This window comes from Procambarus clarkii, chromosome 13 (assembly GCF_040958095.1).
Source record: "Procambarus clarkii isolate CNS0578487 chromosome 13, FALCON_Pclarkii_2.0, whole genome shotgun sequence".
NCBI classification, from domain to species: Eukaryota; Metazoa; Arthropoda; class Malacostraca; order Decapoda; family Cambaridae; genus Procambarus; species Procambarus clarkii.
The window spans coordinates 18,287,936-18,303,229 of record NC_091162.1 but is presented as its reverse complement, the minus strand read 5'-3'; the positions used below and the strand labels follow the sequence as shown (position 1 = coordinate 18,303,229).

The following is a 15,294-nucleotide window of genomic DNA, read 5'->3' as shown; positions in this document are numbered from 1 at the left end:
AAAGAACACTCATTACATCTCTGCAGACTACTGATTAACCACTGTGATGCGCCACATTCATTGTGAAATTCTCCGTGTGTGCCAAAAATCAAGTGTTCGGGAAAAAGAAGTTCTTTGTAAATTGATAAATTCCGTTCCCAGAATATGTACAATATAAAAAAAATATCAAATTGCACTTACGTTGGCTGTGGGAACATGGACAAAGTCGTGTGTGACATCATTACGGGCAGATCGCTTGTGCGTGAAGCTCTCGGAAGCGGTCACGCAGGCCGTTCAAGCCTCGCGAGTTGCCACCAATATATTATTATTGTAAACGATGCATATTTGTGTCCTTTACAATATGTATACAGTAGAACGTTCATAATGTTCCATGGAACTGTGATACACGTGTCAGTAATGTGTCTACAATAAATATTGTTTTATGTATGAAAAATATGAGTAGTATTCTGTATAAAATGTATTTTTAAGTTAATATTTTGGGGGGATGTGGAACGGATTAATTCAATTTACATTATTTATGGGAAAATTTGTTTTGGTTGACAAATTTTTGGTTGACAACGCGTCTCTGAGAACAGATTATGATCGTAAATGAAGGTACCACTGTAAACAGGTTCTGGATATAGCTTCCTTTCTCAAAATGAAAAAGTTTTGGGTTCCAAAAATAACTAACCTTTAATGGAGGTTCATATTCAGCAGGATTTGGATGAGAAGTTTTGTTAATTACAGCATCCAGCCACTTTGCAAAAAATTCTGGAGTCACTATGTAACGTCTGTCAGCTAAAGCACACACAGCCTGAAATGTGTTATTTTAAATTACAGCAGGAAGTGGCTATACATATTGAAAAACATACAATATATCAGATGTATGATGTATCAGCTATTAGGTAATGATCACCATACATTTATACATACATGCATACATTAGCATTATCCCCATTTCCCACTTTTATGAAATGGGGAGGCATCAGTCTGAAGAAATAAAGTTTATTAATATAATCAAAGTAGGATATAGCTATTAAATATTATAACAAAACAAAATATTATATCATTCACAAAACTATTAAGCACCATATATAAAGTCCAGAAGTCACTAACAGCAGAAACTCCTCTCTTCCTCAGACCAGGTGTGCAGTCATGAATTGACTATTCCTCATGAATTGTTAATTGTGCATACAAATACATTTACAAACCACTTCCACCCAGCCTTGTCCTTAACCTAAACTTGTTTTTGTCCATACTCTCTCCCTACTTCCTCACGCACACACACACACACCATGTCTGTCCACCTTTTCAGCCTTCTTGTTAACTTGAATACACGCTTATAATCAGTCTAACTTTATCCATTTGTTCAACCTCCTCAAACTATGTTCTCCTCATTCTTGCAGTTTATTGACTTTCACCCATCTCTCTGCAACACTTTTCATTCATTACGCTAGTCACTAAACACAGTACAGTACTTGAATTGTCCCATTTGTACTGCTCTAATGGTTGATATTTCAGGCTCACACCTCAACATTGTCTTATAACCATGCATTAAAGTTGGCACCACCACTCCTTCATGCAGATCTTCTGACTGCATCTATTCTCATCTTATTTTACCTAACAAGGGATTTCATTGCAACCACCACCTCCCTTCCCTGCCTGACCTTACTCTCAACTTCAACTGTACACATAATTCCTTCAGCAAATACACATCCCATATATATAAACTGACTGACTGCTTCTGCCACTCAATTCCCATTTATTGTACACACACAATCTCTCTCTCTCTCTCCAACCCCCTAAGTTTACTTTTGCCCACATTTTTGTTTAACAGTCTTCTCCCGTGCACCTCAATAACCCATTCAACTAATTCACACAATTGTTTCACGCTGCTAAAAGAACTGTATAATATGTATACAGTAATATGAACTGTATAATACAGTATATACATCAAATTTAGTATATTCCAATTGCTCATACCAGAATTAGGCCTATATGACTCCAAAGATGTAAATATATATTGAATAATGTATAGGGTTACATGACATCTTTCTGGCAGTATTTCCTCTTGGCCAAAGTTAATTTAGTTTTCCATGCTCCCTGTGCATCTCTGAGTGGGTCAGATTTTGTAACTGGTCTCCATAGGGTTTCTATGACTCACTAGGGCCTGATGGGACATGATACGTGTAGAGCTATCCAGGCGGCTAGCACCAGGGAGTCACCAAGGAGTCCCAGCAAAAATAGCAGAAAGCATAAGCGAAACAAAGCAAGTAACTGCTTAAAGAAAATTAGGTACCTGCAGGGAATGAGGCAAACAATCGTTGCCGTGTGTAAACACCTTAACTGTGATGTGCCTGACTGCCACCAGGTGGCAGCTCAGGTCGCCCGAGGTCCAAGCCAGCCCGGCCCTTCACTTACTCGCCAAGTTACAGCATGGAGTCTCACCCCTTTATGCAGGGAATGCAAATCCAAGTGCACCAAAAAGTGGTGGGTGTATAAAATATATTACCCATTAACATAAAATAATTGCAATAAATAATGTAAGTTATTGATGTTTAAACATTTTATTGTAACACCTGATAAGACAAAATAGACAACGCATCCAGTGACGTTTTGTTTCTGCCCGAGTTGTTTAAGCATCTCGACTGCGGTCTGGCAACTCTTACATCCTACAGACGTCCCTGGTGATGGTTTGCCACCCTAGGAAAACTTCTTGTCTCAGTACTCCCTTTGTGACCAACACTCCCACAGACATCAAAATATTCTCCATGACAAAGATGCAGTGATACCACCAAAATACTGCATGCAGGATTTTGGATGAAGTGTTCTGTGTTCAGATCATGAAGTAGAATATAATGTAATATATAAAGAAATAATTGAGGTTGAAAGGAAAGTGTGGGGGCAGGGGATCGAGGTCTGGGTGCTAACAGGGACTCATGCCACCCTCATTCTGATCATGAATCACAATTACTTCCCACCACAGCTGGGAAGAAAATATCTCGTTGTTTTTCTTAAATATTTTTCAAGGAACTCCTATCACTTTGAAAATTTGGTTTAAAGTATTGTGATAACTGGAAATACAAATGTAGTTTATGGGTTAAGCATTAGAACAAAATAATGACACCAATAAGAATGAGAAAATAAAATGCAACGCATAATACTGAACAAATTAGGATAATATCATACAATAATAATAATACAATGCAAGAAAAAAAAATTGTCCCCTGGGCAATAAGAGTTATTTTCTAATAGCTTACACCTTCAGACTACAGAAAATGGCTATTATTTTCCCAAAACTTTGCTTTGAGCTCAAGACAAACAGCTTAGGGAAGATGTCTTGAAGGTACCCGAATACTGCCGATTCCTAATCTAGAACTGTGACAATTTATCTCAGCTCTAGGTACAAAGTCGGCAGGCTTCCAGTAACATTCAAGACATCTTCCTTAAGCTGTTTAAGGTAAAGCTCAAAGCAAAGTTTAACAGGCTTAATAGCTCTTTTCTATACTCTGGAAGAATTTAAAAAAATTTATTTAAAGTATTTACAAAGCCAATTCTATTAATATATACTCTAGGGAAGTGGTGAGTGTCCCATGATAATCTTATCTTAGCCATGACTATTACAATATAAAAATTAAAATAAAGTAATTTAAGTAAACAGCTAAAAATTATGAGAATCAGAGATAGTAATACCTTGACTGTGAATGTGATGTTGGTCATGACTAAGTATGTACACGAGTGATTCCATTCACCAACCATGTGGCCTCCCAGCTTGAGCAATGTATCTGTCAGCAAAGCCTTGCTATTTGGTGGCATAGATGATGATGCTACCACCAGGGGCCGGTATGCCAACCTAAAATATACAAATATTTGACACAAAATTCATTAACTTCTGTATCTGTTTCAAGAGAAAACTGAATGGCTAAAATATGAAAAGCATCTCAATTCACAAGTATTTAATTTTAAATAATAAGAGCTAATGTGATCAAATTCCTGCACAAGACTAAAATTTCTAAGCAAAAGATTGCAAATGCTTTGACAAAACACACTGCATATATTAAATTAACACTTTCGCGCTAACCGGACTCACCGGTGAGTCCTGTTTTGTCTAACGCTAATGCATAGTGGACATAAAGTTATGTCCTCTTTTAAAATATTTGTATAAAATTCAATTTTTATCCAATTTACTTTGGGTTTGTTTCAAACTGCGCGCCATGAGGCTCTCTTTCTCACCACTAGGCTGCATTGTACAATAAGTTCATGAAAGGTGTGGACCAATTCGATCAAATGGTATTATGTCCCAAACGGGTTGCAGGTGGGTGACTTTAGCCGTTTATACTGGTAATGCTTCCCCCATATCATGTATTATATGCATATGTCTGTTTAGGGAATTTTATTCCGATCAATGTACAACCAAAAATAACTGTGTGCAACAAGTATAAACTTGACAAACATAACAAAAGTAAAAACATTTCGTGTGTATTTGACGCTCACTGATATGTTCCAGCGTTGTTTTATATTTGGCGATATTCTATCTTACGCTTTGTTGATCTTTTTTACCTATGGGCTCATAGAACATTCTATTTCGAACACATTGACACAAAAATGAATGACGTACATAGAAAATTAATGTCATGAGAGTGAAATAAGTATAAACTTTCAAAGCGCCGTGCGTCGTCCCGTCACCGATACCGGGTAACAATTTCACCACTTCCCACACTCTTGCGGGCGGGCCGCATCATTATTCTACGCTTATATTCATATCACCGTGTTGGGAATTTCATTGCGAGTCCATTGATACCAAAATTAACACTGTAGAACAAGTGTGGAGGTGATAACAATCCCAAGAGTAAAAACATTTTGTTGCTGTTGGGCGCTCACGGCGAGTCATCTTCGTAGTTATTTATTTGGTGCTGGTATCCCTATACGTTTCGTGACTTTTTTTACTGATGTTCTTCTAGAGAATTTTATTGCGAACACGTTGGTACCAAAATGAAATACGTAGCTCGAGAACTAAGGTCATGAGAGTAAAAAGAGTATACACATTTTTGTTTTTACGCTTACGCAGCAAAACGCTCTGCGCACTTACGGTTGGCTGAGTGACCTTCGCGGAGAGCGCGAAAGTGTTAAGTAATGAAGTGCAATGTTTCTAGAAAAAGTAAAAAAAAAAAATCAACATAAATCAAGCACTGACTAATGACATGCACTATCCAATGTGCCACTTGGTACCTCTTCTAGTTTAAGCACTGGAGCTTCCCGAGCCTTAGAAATCACACCAAACCTCTTAAATACACCTGAACTTACCAGGAATCAGGACCAGAATCTGGCTCTTTACAAGGTGAGGGGGGGAGGGTTACTCGAGAATCACAAGTTCAGCCCAAAACTGAGAAAAAACACTAGAAGCAAAAACACCACAATCACAAGCAGATGCATGAAGGTAAGCTAAAGGATAATAAGACAAAAAAATTTTGCAGCTGGTAAAATACCACAGCTGTGATGTGTCCAACCCCCACTAGATAATGGCCCAGGCCACTGTGATCTGCATGAAACTGCCACCTCATACATCAGATACAAGCCTACACAGTAAACCAATACAACTGGGAAAGAAGGAAAGCTACTGAGTGGCCCCACCAGAAAAAGGATCTTTTATTATATTCAATGCTTGTTTTCTGGGAGGAGGTCACCTCAATATTTTCCCTAGTTAACTTACAATGGCACCTTGACACAAAAGGCCAACTTTTCTGAAAGATAAGCAAAAGAAGAATAAAACAGAAAAGACAGAATGGGCTGACCCATGGAAGGATGGAAGAAGATGGCACATGAGATGGGCCAGAGGCAGAGAAGCACGAGCACCAGCAAAATGTCTAAGCACCACATAAATGTTTCAAGGCCAAGGAACATCCACCAAGAACCAAGAGGTCAACACTGGTCCTCACACATTTAATAGAATTTCATGACCAGGTGACAAAGATTAAGCAAGAGAGGGGTGGGCAGAATGCATTTTCTTGGACTGTCAGAAAGCCTCTGACACAGTACCCCATAAGAGACTGGTGCATAAGTTGCAGAAACAGGCAAGTGTAACTGGTAGGGTGTTCCAATAGATAAGGGAGCACCTAAGCAACAGAGAGCAGTTACTGTGAAGGTGAGACCTCAAAATGGCAAGGTGTCACCAGTCAAGTCCCACAGGGTTACGTACATGGACTTATTCTGCTTCTGATATACAAGTATGTAAATGATCTTCTAGATAAAGACTCATTCCTCTCAATGTTTGCTGATGATGCTAAAATTATGAGACGGATTAAGACAGAGGAGGATATTAGGAATCTACAAGATGACCTGGACAAACTGAAGAACTGGTCCAATAAATGACTATAAGAGTTAAACTTGAGCAAATATAAAGCACTGTAATAAAGATAGGTGTAAAGTGCAGGAAGCCAGATACACGGTACCTATTGGGAGATGAAATCCTTCAAGAATCAGGGAGAGAAGGATCTGGGGGTTGATATCATGCCAGACCTGTTCCCTGAAGCCCACATCAAGAGGATATCATCAACAGCATTGGTAGGTTAGCAACATAAGAACTGCCCTTAGAAACTTGTGTAAGGAATCATTAAAAGCCTTGTATACCACACGTCAGACCAATCTTGGAGTATACAGCTCCAGCAGGGAGTTTGTATCAGTCAAACACAAGACTAGATTGGAAATGGTTAAAAAGTATGGTATCAGTCTAGTACCTGAGTCAAGGGTATGAGCAATGGAAACTAAACCTCATGTCGCTGGAAATCAGAATAATTAGGGAAGACATGATCACCACATACACGATTCTCAGAGGAATTGATAGGGTAGACAAAGATATTATTTAACACAGGTGTATCACACATAAGGGGATACAGGTGGAAACTGAGTACCCAAATGAACCACAGACATATTAGAAAAAACTTTTTCGGTGTCAGAGTAGTTAAGAAATGGAATGTACTAGGCAGTGAAGTGGTGGAGGCAGACTCCATACAGTTTCAAATCTAGATATGATAGAGCCTAATAGACTCAGGGATCTGGACACCAGTTAACCGACGGTGGAGAGACAAAACAAAAAAACTGAAGCTCAATCCCCACAAACACAATCAGGTGAGTACTGGTTGCCCCATCAAAAGAATTGATGGGCCTGTAGAATTTCCATCAAGAAATAAAAAAAGCATCAACACTTCAAGAAACCAACAGCATAGAAAACTTTTAGCAGAGACCTGAAACCTACACCATCGGAAACCAGAGGAATTTCATTATACCAATGGAGAGTCATTGGCATACAGCCTGCAAACTCCCTTGCAGAATTTACAGCCTGAAAACAGCCTAGCAGAAACACAGCTTGGCAAAATCTGGGAAATACAGCCTCAAACAGCCAGGCAATACAGTATGGGAAATAGCTGGGCCACACTGTACAAAAACAGCCTGGATAAAGTCTGGCAACGCAGTTCACAAACAACCAAGCAACACCCCACATAAATCCAGGAAACACGGCCCCAAGAAACTGCCAAGGAATACAGCCCTGAAAGAGTCGGACATCCAGTTGGCCACACATCTTGGAAATAGCTGGGTGCTTGGCCTGAGAAGAGACGAGCACGTGGCTCTGAGAAGAGGCGAGCACGTGGCTCAGAGAAGAGACGAGCACGTGGCTCAGAGAAGAGACGAGCACGTGGCTCAGAGAAGAGACGAGCACGTGGCTCAGAGAAGAGGCGAGCACGTGGCTCAGAGAAGAGACGAGCACGTGGCTCAGAGAAGAGACGAGCACGTGGCTCAGAGAAGAGACGAGCACGTGGCTCAGAGAAGAGACGAGCACGTGGCTCAGAGAAGAGACGAACACGTGGCTCAGAGAAGAGGCGAGCACGTGGCTCAGAGAAGAGACGAGCACATGGTTTTGAGAAGAGACAGACATAAGGCCCAAGAAGTAATGGGAATATGGCCTGAGAAAAAATGGACAGACAGCACAAAAAGAAATACACAGACCAAGAAGAGATGGACATGCAGTCCAAGAAGGTACATGTGCACAGCCCAAGAAGAGTTGGGCACGTATCCTGGAAATAACTGGGTATCCATCCAGAAAAAGAGATGGGCACACATCCTGAGCCCATCTCTTTTTGGGGCTCAGGATGTGTGCCCTTTTCTGTTCCTTTCCTTTTCTGGGAAAAGAACACTGCCTGAAAAGAAATACACACACATTGCAAAAAGAAAATGGTACAAAGACTTGAGAAGAGAGGGGGTACAGTTCTAGAAGTATCGGAGACAGCTTCAGAAGGGACGCACAAGCATTTCTTGTCCAAAAATCTGAGTTATTTTTTGCTCAATGTTGCTATATTATCTAAGTGATGGACCCATTTTATTCTGCAACACTTGATAGGAACACTGGCAGATTAACTGAGAGGCTCTTCCTCATTACAGCTTTGTATAGGTGAATAAAGTTTGCCTTCGTGCAGTGACATAGTATTTAAAGTAAGTCCCTGATTGAGTAGCCGATTCATTAGCACATTCATTAGATATTCACCGATATATTATTTGATTTAGCATTTACTTTTACTTCGAAATAAGGCTATTTCAATATTTACCAACTTCCGAGATTGTTGTATACGTATCCTACTCTTACATATATTACAAATATTAAATAGCTTATCTTTTATACATACATTCTGGAAGACCTTATTTAAAGCATGACACAAGATCTTCCTTTTCTAATATCTTATAACATTTCTTTTAAATCTCATACAGTACTTTTTTCAAGGTATCCCGCTTAGTCGTTCCCAACTGCAAGAGGCTACTCACCTCTAGACAGGATTGATCATAGTCAGTGCAGGCCAACATTGTGCACTATGTACATACTTTATATATACAAGAACAGGTTTTTTATAGAGATCAGAAAATGTAGACTTTCCACTCTCAGACCAAGCACCCACTATAGTAATACTCTTCATATTATATAGGCTCTGACTGGTGCTGATCATGACAGGTATTCCTAAATCGGCATATCTCAAAAGAGTACAGGGGAATGCAATGATTATATAGTACAGTATGGTTCAGAAGCAAAGCCCTTGGTGCCAAGGCAAGATTTGTCTCCATTCACTTTCAAAAAAGTTACGAGTATATGATTTAAGTTTTGTACAGTTCACTTTAGCTTCATGATGTCCTCTAGTGTTCCCTAGTGTACTTCTGAAAAGATCTGAATGTTACAGTACTGCTACCTAGGCTGCCCTGCCTGTTTGCCTCATCTGTTTCCATAAATAGAACAAAACCTTATATTATGGGATAACCAAGTAATAGCTAAGAAAATATCTTTTCTGTGAAAATTATATAGTATTCCTCCTACTCGATATATCTAATTAGTCTCCAAATAATGCACAATAGTAATTCCAAAGCTTTCAACATAAATGAAAAATTAACCAAAATAAGTAGGCAAAACCAGTATAGATATAGATTTATCATTACATAATAATTAATAGTATTGCATTCTTACCTCCATGTGTTGGTAAGCATGCCAAATCTGAGCCTGTCCCCATCTTGCAGCACAGTTTTCGAATTTATAGCCAATTTTCTGTCGGTCTCAATTCCTTCATTCACAAAAGTACCGTACTTAGCTCCTAGCTCAGTAAGCTCAAACTTTGGCAATGCTTGTGGATTTTTCTGAAAAGTAATTTATAATATAATTACACACACACACACACACTTTGGAATGCATTAGAAAGTGATGTGGTGGAGGCAGACTCCATACACAGTTTCAAGTGTAGATATGATAGAACCCAATCGGCTCAGGAACCTGTACACCAGTTTATTGATAGTTGAGAGGCGAGACCAAAGAGCCAAAGCTCAACCCCTGCAAGCACAGCTAGGCGAGTACAACTAGGTAGGCACGAGGAGTTATGAGGAGCGACTAGAGGCATTAAACATGCCAAAACTAGAAGATAGAAGAAAAAGAGGTGATACGATCATCACTTACAAAATACTAACAGGAATAGACCAAACTGAGAGGAATTCTAACGTCCTCGGGAAAGACAACCACTGGTGGGTGTCACGTTTCACTCATGATGCAAGGGACGGAAACTCAGCCACAAGGTCACAGTTGCTAGGGAGATATGGAAGGATGGAAACAATGTGGGAACCATACTCGTGAGTGAAACATAAAGCAAGAGAAATTCCTGGAGCACAGACTGAAACAGTCACAAAGGTAAACCATACAGCTCTTACTTAAGAACTTGAAAATAGCAACAGGGTGCATGTCAGACACGTGTCAAGCAAAGACTGACGTCTTCCTCCACAAGACGTGTGTGTCACCTGGTGGCAGCAAGGGTTATTAGTTGGTATTGTAGTGGTTCTTTACTTTTCTTTAGATTTAGAGTGACTCTTGGTGATTTTCAAGACATCAAGATTAGCTTGGGGGGGGGTATTAAATTTATTGAAGATCCTGTGTATTAATGAGCGAATTTACCTTGTGGTAGATTCAGGTAGGCTCTCTACCGAGCTCCCCGCTCCATTTACAACTGGGACAAGACAATCAGCAAGTGTGTACTTGTCTCCTTGGAGTTGGAGTCACTCAAATCCTGGAGGTCCATTGTTGTCCTGACAAGTCTAAAGCATAAGGTTAAGGGAAGCTTGCTAATGAAAGTTAAGTAATATTATAAAACAAAATTATAACTACAAAATGAGAAAACATTAAAAATATCATTTATTCATTCCTTATTCAATTCACAATATACAGCATCACAAATAAACACAAGTGCTACCAAACTGAAGCAGTGCATAGCAGTAGCCCACTGCTTCATAAGACCACCGCTTCATAAGTACAGTGTGTCTTGAGAGTTGGCATATAAATTGCAAAGACACATTGACTATCATCTTACAATTTACCCACAGCAAGCCATGTGTCTTAGTATATCTCGTGATGTCTACACTTACTCACCACATCTGCCCACTGTCTTCCTGGCCTTCCTCTGCTGCTCCTAATCTCATTTGAATTCACTCTCTTCACCAGTCTACCTTCATGCACTCATTCCATAAGCTCAAAACCTTTCATTATGCTCGCCTTGCAATTTACTGAACTTTGCACTCACATCTATCCATAACAATTATTTTTTACTCTATTCTCCTAACACAATACATTCTTCTAAGTTTGTCAATTTCTATGTCTCTAACTCTAACTTAATTTTTTACATACATATTACAGTACGCTATTGCCTGGCAACCATTACAGTTGTCGCCACCATTCCTTCATGCAGACCTCTGGCTGTGTATTCCCATTTCTATCTTTTTCCCAACAACAAGTTTCATTATACCAGACAGTTTCCTTCCTTGCCTATCCCTACTCTCAATTTCGAATGCACAAATACCTTTTCTAGCCATCATTTATTCCAGGTACTTAAACTGACCAATAAATTCCAGCAGTCCACCATTGATATTTAATTCCACACACTTTACCATTAAACAGTATAATGTTTTAAATTTATTAATATACAGTAGAATATCATAGAATCTGAACCTAAAAATTCTTTTTGCATAAAGCTGAACTGCTTATTAAAGAACAAATGAAAATTTACTTTTTTATTATTATACAATAATACTGTGTTAATAATACACTAATATTATACATAACAGATTTGCTTTAAATTAAGTGTGCACAGTATTGTAGTGTCCATAATCAAATTATAAGTACAGTATTTTAATTTTGTTTTGGACTTAAATCTGGGTCCTGAAACGCAACCTGGTTTTTCGATACAGTAAGATCGTTTAATAAAATACTATACAGTATGAATTTGTAACAGTCTTAAGAAACATATCTCCATTTATAATTATAAATCTAGTGTATCCATATTTGGAACCATTAGATCTTTTGATATTCATGAATCCCATGAATTAATAATTTATTTATTGCATCAGACAGAAAATCAAAGCAACAAAATATATCCATGAGCTCACCAAATTTTCAACCGAGTGAGTGATGAAGATGGCAGCATGCTGTCGACTGATGGACTTGTCCCCCTTGAGAAGAACATGACCCTCTTGTCGGCTAACCATCAATGGTGTTCCACAGTATAAGTATCGAATGTCTTCTGTTAAATTAAAGTTACTGTGTTAATGATTAAAGTATAAAAGAATGTGTAAATGGGTACAAAATATATTATCATCATTTTACTATTTAAATGAAATACAAATACAATTAAAATTACGATTCTAACTGTACAGTATATATGATTTCAATGATAATTGGCTTTGCAGTGAAACATTAAACTATTACACTATACTTTGCAACCCTCATATGATATATTATTGCCTGCAATTTACTTGCCAAAAATGATGGCTTTTAGGTTTACCACACTAGGTATCTTTGGTTGCTAATTTAATGTCATAAGGAAATATTACTGCATACCCTAATTGGATCATTTTCAACCCAATGAGTAAGTTATTCCTAGTCTCTATGCCAGATATATCTTACAATACAAATATTATAAATATTCATAAAACACAAAAACGCCACCATCTCACCTCCTGTACATACCGTACATTTTAAAAGACGGTTATACAGAGGGAGCGAATAAGAATGGGCAGTTGTGGTTGGGTAGAGTGGGAAGGTGTTGGTAGACTAACTGAGAGCGTGGGTGGGATTCATGTGTTTGGAGTGAGGGTATGGGCATTTGAAAAGTGGTAGTGGGGCTATCAGGTGTTGTGCAGGTGGTTGAGTATGAGTAGGTGGAGTTAGTAATGGAACACTGGCAGCCACCATAGAGTATATCCAACCACTTACATGTTTTGGTTAATACTGTATTATAATAAGTATGCCATCTACAAACATCATTATGTCACTGAATAAATAAATGGCTCTTTTACTATACATACTAGTGGTATTTTTGTGGTACAGTATTACAGTGGAACCTTGAGTGACGAGCGATCCCAGTTACGAGCATTTCGAGTAACGAGCAAGCTACTCATAGACTATTTGTATCGACTGATGAGCTTTTGCTCGACTAACTAGCGTTCCCGCTGGTTCTCGGACACCTTCGATGACAGTGTTGTTGTTGTATCGCAAGACAAGTTTTCTACATGACGAGCTCGGTGCCGGAACGAATTAAATTCGCTAATCGAGGCGCCACTATTTGTATATACAATTTGAGTATCAATAACTTGCATAAGGTGAATAAGAAGCTGATAAAATATGAAGGCAATTTTATATTCATAATATATAAGCTGTGATTCACTATGGTCAACTATACATCCCCCACAGATCAATATACTGTACAATGTATATAAATATATTTTTTCCAATGAATTGTAATATTTTAATATGAAATATAATGCAAATATTGAAAATAGAGAAGCACTACCTCTGTTGCCAACACATATGGAGGTAGCTCATACACCATAATTTAATTTTTGTTCATTCACATCCTACCAAAGTTTGTTCATACAAATTTAATCCATGTAGTGTAATAAATACAACTAATATACGTAAAGTTGTTTATTTGGTCTCATGATCTAATAGCTCTTTTTGATGTTTTAAAACACAGATGTCAATCACTTCTGATTACCTAAAAGTTATACAGTACTATAAAATTGATTATAGTGAGCATATTCAGTAATAAAACCATTTAAAATGTAATCAACATGTACTATCTTCATCAGGATATTAGCTGCCTTCTGGATTTAGAACATCAACTGCAGTGAACATTGCAGATATTAACAGTCCCTTTTTAAACAAGTGACAATCAGACTCTGGGGTGTCATTACAGTTATAGCTAAAACAGGTGATTCATACATTATATTTAAATTTACAGTAACAATATTTGAAATTTTAAAACTCATATGCTCCAGAAGGAAAACAATCATTGTGGATGCATGGAACAGATAGAATATGAAGAATATGTTGGGGTGCACCCTGTTCTCAGTGAAACAGGGGTGTATCCCAGTGAAACAGGGGTGTATCCCAGTGGAACAGGGGTGTATCCCAGTGGAACAGGGATGTATCCCAGTGGAACAGGGATGTATCCCAGTGGAACAGGGATGTATCCCAGTGGAACAGGGATGTATCCCAGTGGAACAGGGGTGTATCCCACTGGAACAGGGGTGTATCCCACTGGAACAGGGGTGTATCCCACTGGAACAGGGGTGTACCCCACTGGAACAGGGGTGTACCCCACTGGAACAGGGGTGTACCCCACTGGAACAGGGTAGACCTTTGTGAAGCTGCCGTTTAAGGCAAACACGGGTGTGATCTTGGACCAGGCCCAGAGACTCAAAGTGCTTGTTACACGACTTAATTAACCTAAGACCCCATTCACGCCAAACATCTGCCACCTACGGGCTATACTCAAGCCCGTGCCACTTCATGTGGTGACTGAAATCTTCAATCTTCAATCAGTCGTGATCTTAGAAAGCGCTGCGCCAACACACTTGATAAACATCACTTAAAAACGAGACGACCACTGGGGAAGGTGTTCCACCGCCTGTAGGAACGCCTTCAGCACTTGCCTACCCTCCTTTGACCACCTAATGTCCTCACTAACAATCACTTTGCAGGATAACAGTTACCCGGATTGGTCAGAGTACTCTCCAGCGTCCACATCTTGGAGAGGCCCAGGGAGGCGAGGGAGCGCGGTCAGCCCGCCACCTGTGTATCACAACACTGGCGAGCCCGGTGCTATATCCACCTCACATACCACTCATTTTCATCAACATAAATCTATTTTTTGTTAAAACTAAAACATTTTCACTTACAAAACACTAAGTTTCTTTTTAGTATTCTGGATATATTTTGTTATGTTTAATTACCAAAATCATTTAAGTATACGCATAAAATGTATTTTTTATCTAAGTTGTAAATACAACAGGGAATTTTTGGCTGGAACGTATTATGAACACGTCTGATTTGTACTGACCTTATTATAGGACCCAGCTGCAGCTCCTGGGCCCCGACTTTCCACCTGTTGGTTATCTACTACAATGATAACCAAACCACACACCAGAAAATGGAGAAGCGACGACGTTTCGGTCCGCCTTGGACCATTATCAAGTCGTATGTGATAAGACGGACCGAAACGTCGTCGCTTCTCCATCTTTGCAGAGGTCACGACCTCTCCGCAGGGTGCAGTCGCTCCTCTACAGATCTCTAGTATCAGCTAATGATACTGGTAATGGCTCCAAAGGGCCACCACTTACGGGCTATTCATGCCCGTGCCACCTTTTGGGTGGCTTAATCTTCATCAATCAATCCATCTTTGGGTGTGTGATTTGGTTATCATATCGTCAGCCTCGTTATTGTGACTCTTTGTCTGCATACTGCAATGA

At 39.1% G+C, this 15,294-nt stretch overlaps 1 protein-coding gene across 1 annotated transcript in view; it reads right to left on the bottom strand.

The window, feature by feature from the left end:
- nbs (nibrin) overlaps positions 1–14,667 on the bottom strand; it is a 42,903-nt gene extending 28,236 nt beyond the window's left edge. The window contains exons 1-5 of the mRNA XM_045740723.2: positions 14,539–14,667; positions 11,932–12,065; positions 9,479–9,645; positions 3,673–3,832; positions 671–793 (exon numbers count right to left, since the gene is read on the bottom strand). Coding sequence (XP_045596679.2) covers positions 671–793; positions 3,673–3,832; positions 9,479–9,645; positions 11,932–12,065; positions 14,539–14,572 — 618 coding nt within the window. The 5' untranslated portion in view covers positions 14,573–14,667. The remainder of the gene's footprint in view (positions 1–670; positions 794–3,672; positions 3,833–9,478; positions 9,646–11,931; positions 12,066–14,538) is intronic.
- Between the last annotated feature and the right edge of the window lie 627 nt (positions 14,668–15,294).